The 2,500-nt window shown below is 38.9% G+C and overlaps 1 protein-coding gene across 1 annotated transcript in view; it reads left to right on the forward strand.

Moving 5' to 3' along the window:
• The window catches only part of LOC122250542 (sodium/mannose cotransporter SLC5A10), a 46,364-nt gene that overhangs the window by 43,077 nt on the left and 787 nt on the right, over positions 1 to 2,500 (forward strand). The window contains exons 11-15 of the mRNA XM_043012015.2: positions 1 to 17; positions 355 to 450; positions 773 to 884; positions 1,255 to 1,343; positions 1,865 to 2,500. The exon at positions 1 to 17 is cut by the window's left edge and continues 103 nt beyond it; the exon at positions 1,865 to 2,500 is cut by the window's right edge and continues 787 nt beyond it. Coding sequence (XP_042867949.2) covers positions 1 to 17; positions 355 to 450; positions 773 to 884; positions 1,255 to 1,343; positions 1,865 to 2,080 — 530 coding nt within the window. The 3' untranslated portion in view covers positions 2,081 to 2,500. The remainder of the gene's footprint in view (positions 18 to 354; positions 451 to 772; positions 885 to 1,254; positions 1,344 to 1,864) is intronic.

Here is a 2,500-nt window from a genome sequence, read left to right on the forward strand (position 1 = left end):
CGAATATCATCAGAAAGGTTCGTTTGTTCGGATGTCGGTCGGTGTCGTGACACTGAGAGCTTAGAAGAGAAGTCTTTTGAGATTGTTTTATTGTTTTTATGTATCGCTGTTTTGATGTCACGTTTTCTCCATTTGCGAAACTGCATACTTGAACATTATGAATGTCATAAAACTGAATCATAACATGTAGATATTGTAATATTGTCTCTGTATTCTTGTATGTTTTCACCCTTGCTCAAAAGTACAGTTGGAAACAGGGTAATTAATTTGAATGCTTCGCACATAGTCATTAACAGACGGTGTATCAACCAAGATTTACAGAGTATTAACAGCCAACATTTCGATACATTTCAGATTCACTACATGTATTTTGCCACGTTGTTGTTTTGGGGAACGTGCCTCGTGTCGGTCATTGTGACTTTCATCACAGAGCCCCCAGAGGAATGGCGGGTAAGTTCCCAGTCTGGCAGATTTTAGCAGATCGTGTTCACTGATGTTGGATGCTAAGAATTGGGAAATTATTCTACTCTATTTTTCATTTTCTATATATGCAATATGTATGCATATAATATATACTTTTGTTTGACCTGTCGTATTTCCTAAATTGATATATCTATTATTTCGCCTTTTCACACACGCCTATTATCAATATTCCTTTATATAAATCTCTCAATTCCCTCTATTCCCATTTTTATTTTTTATTTTCACGCCATCCAACTCATCCCCATTTGTCTTCCACTTATTCATTATATGAATCATTCATTTTCTTCAGCTCATTAGGACGACCTACTTCACAAGGTTCGACCACAGGGACCGTGAGGATGACCTTGAGATGAAGGAGAGAGTCCACAACGAGCTCCTGGAGGTGACTCACACTGTCGAAGGTAAGTGGGGTAACGATTAGCTTTGGGGAGACTCGATCTGACTGTCTCTTCTGGTTCAGTTTTGTTTCTCTCTTTCTCTCACGCTCTCGATCTCACTGTCCTGCTTCAATTTTGTTTCTCTCTTGACCTCTTTCTGTCTCTCTTGCTCCAGCTCGTTCTATCTATCTCTCTTATTCCAGCTATACTCTTTCTATCTCTCTCTCTCTCTCTCTCTCTCTCTCTCTCTCTCTCTCTCTCTCTCTCTCTCTCTCTCTCTCTCTCTCTCTCTCTCTCTCTCTCTCTCTCTCTCTCTCTCTCTTTTTCTCTCTCTCTGATGCTGCGTAAATTGTTCCAGACAGTGTTTTAAGACTGGCTTATTATTATTTTGCAGAAGCAAGCGTAGACGTGGATCACCCTTTGCCATGGTACAAGAGAGCGTACAATTGTATCTGTGGATTTGACGTTTCAAAAGATGCTCAGGTGAGTGTTTGATTTAAGAAAAAGAAAAACGTGAAGCGCAGATGTACTGAATGTTCACTGAGATCAGGTTAACAATTATGTATTAATTACAACTCTCCCTCTCCTTTTTTTCTCTCTCTCGCTCTCTCTCTCTCTTTCTCTTTCTCTCCCTCCCTCTCCTCCTCAACCTTTCCCTCTCCCTATCCATTTTTCTTTCCCTCTCCCACTCCCTCTTTCTTTCCCTCTCCCTCTCCCTCTTTCGTTTCCTCTCCCTCTCCCTTTCCCTCTTCCTCTCCCTCTCCACCCCCTTACCCTCTCCCTTTTCTTTTCCCTCTCTCCCTCTACCTTTGATTAAGAACGGAATACAAAACCCATTCAGCTTTTCTTGTATCTCTTTCTTAATGCTCACGTGACTTCCTTTGAAAGACACCCATTCATCTTACTGTATTTTATGGATCTGTTCATGTTTAATTAAACTAGATAATTGTAATGCTGGCACTCGTAATTATATTAGCTCATTGCCTGTACTTTCTACCCATCAGAACCAAGCAGTCGCCATGAACGAACACTTAGCTGAACTGACGAATTTACACCAGGAAACATGGGAAAAGTATTTGCTAAACAGTATGTTGGTTATCATCCTCTTAATTGCTGTGGCTTGCTTTGTTTACTTCTCCATCAATCCCTACACAGTGGAGGAAGTTCGTGATATCCAGCGAAAGAAGTTAGAGGAACTTGGTTATTATGATGTAGTATAATGCTTCACTGTATCAGAATGATGAGTGTTGTTTCGAACTTTCGATCCGAAGACACAAATCGTGTAAGATGCAGCTATGAAAAGCGTCAAGATTTTTGTTAAATTGTAATGTTGATTTTGTTTTTTTTATAGTTGTATTCATTGTAATATTTGTCAAACTAATATTAGCACAAGCTCAGAGATTTTTTGTATGTAACTGTACATGTAAACTTGGGTTTATGAAGCGTGTTAAATATCATTCTCAAATTATTTTCGTGATCCCATTGTTTGTTAATCAGGTAATTTTAGACCTTAGATATAGGAGTGAATGTAATCTAGCTAATATGATTTCCCATTTAATTAACCATGAAAACTGCCATACATGGTCTGAAGGTATAACGAGATCACTTTAAGCTGCAATTGGGTTTATATCTGTTATACA

The sequence above is a fragment of the Penaeus japonicus genome, unplaced genomic scaffold (assembly GCF_977035675.1).
Source record: "Penaeus japonicus unplaced genomic scaffold, GWHDUDI00000001_assembly GWHDUDI00000013, whole genome shotgun sequence".
Taxonomy (NCBI): Eukaryota; Metazoa; Arthropoda; class Malacostraca; order Decapoda; family Penaeidae; genus Penaeus; species Penaeus japonicus.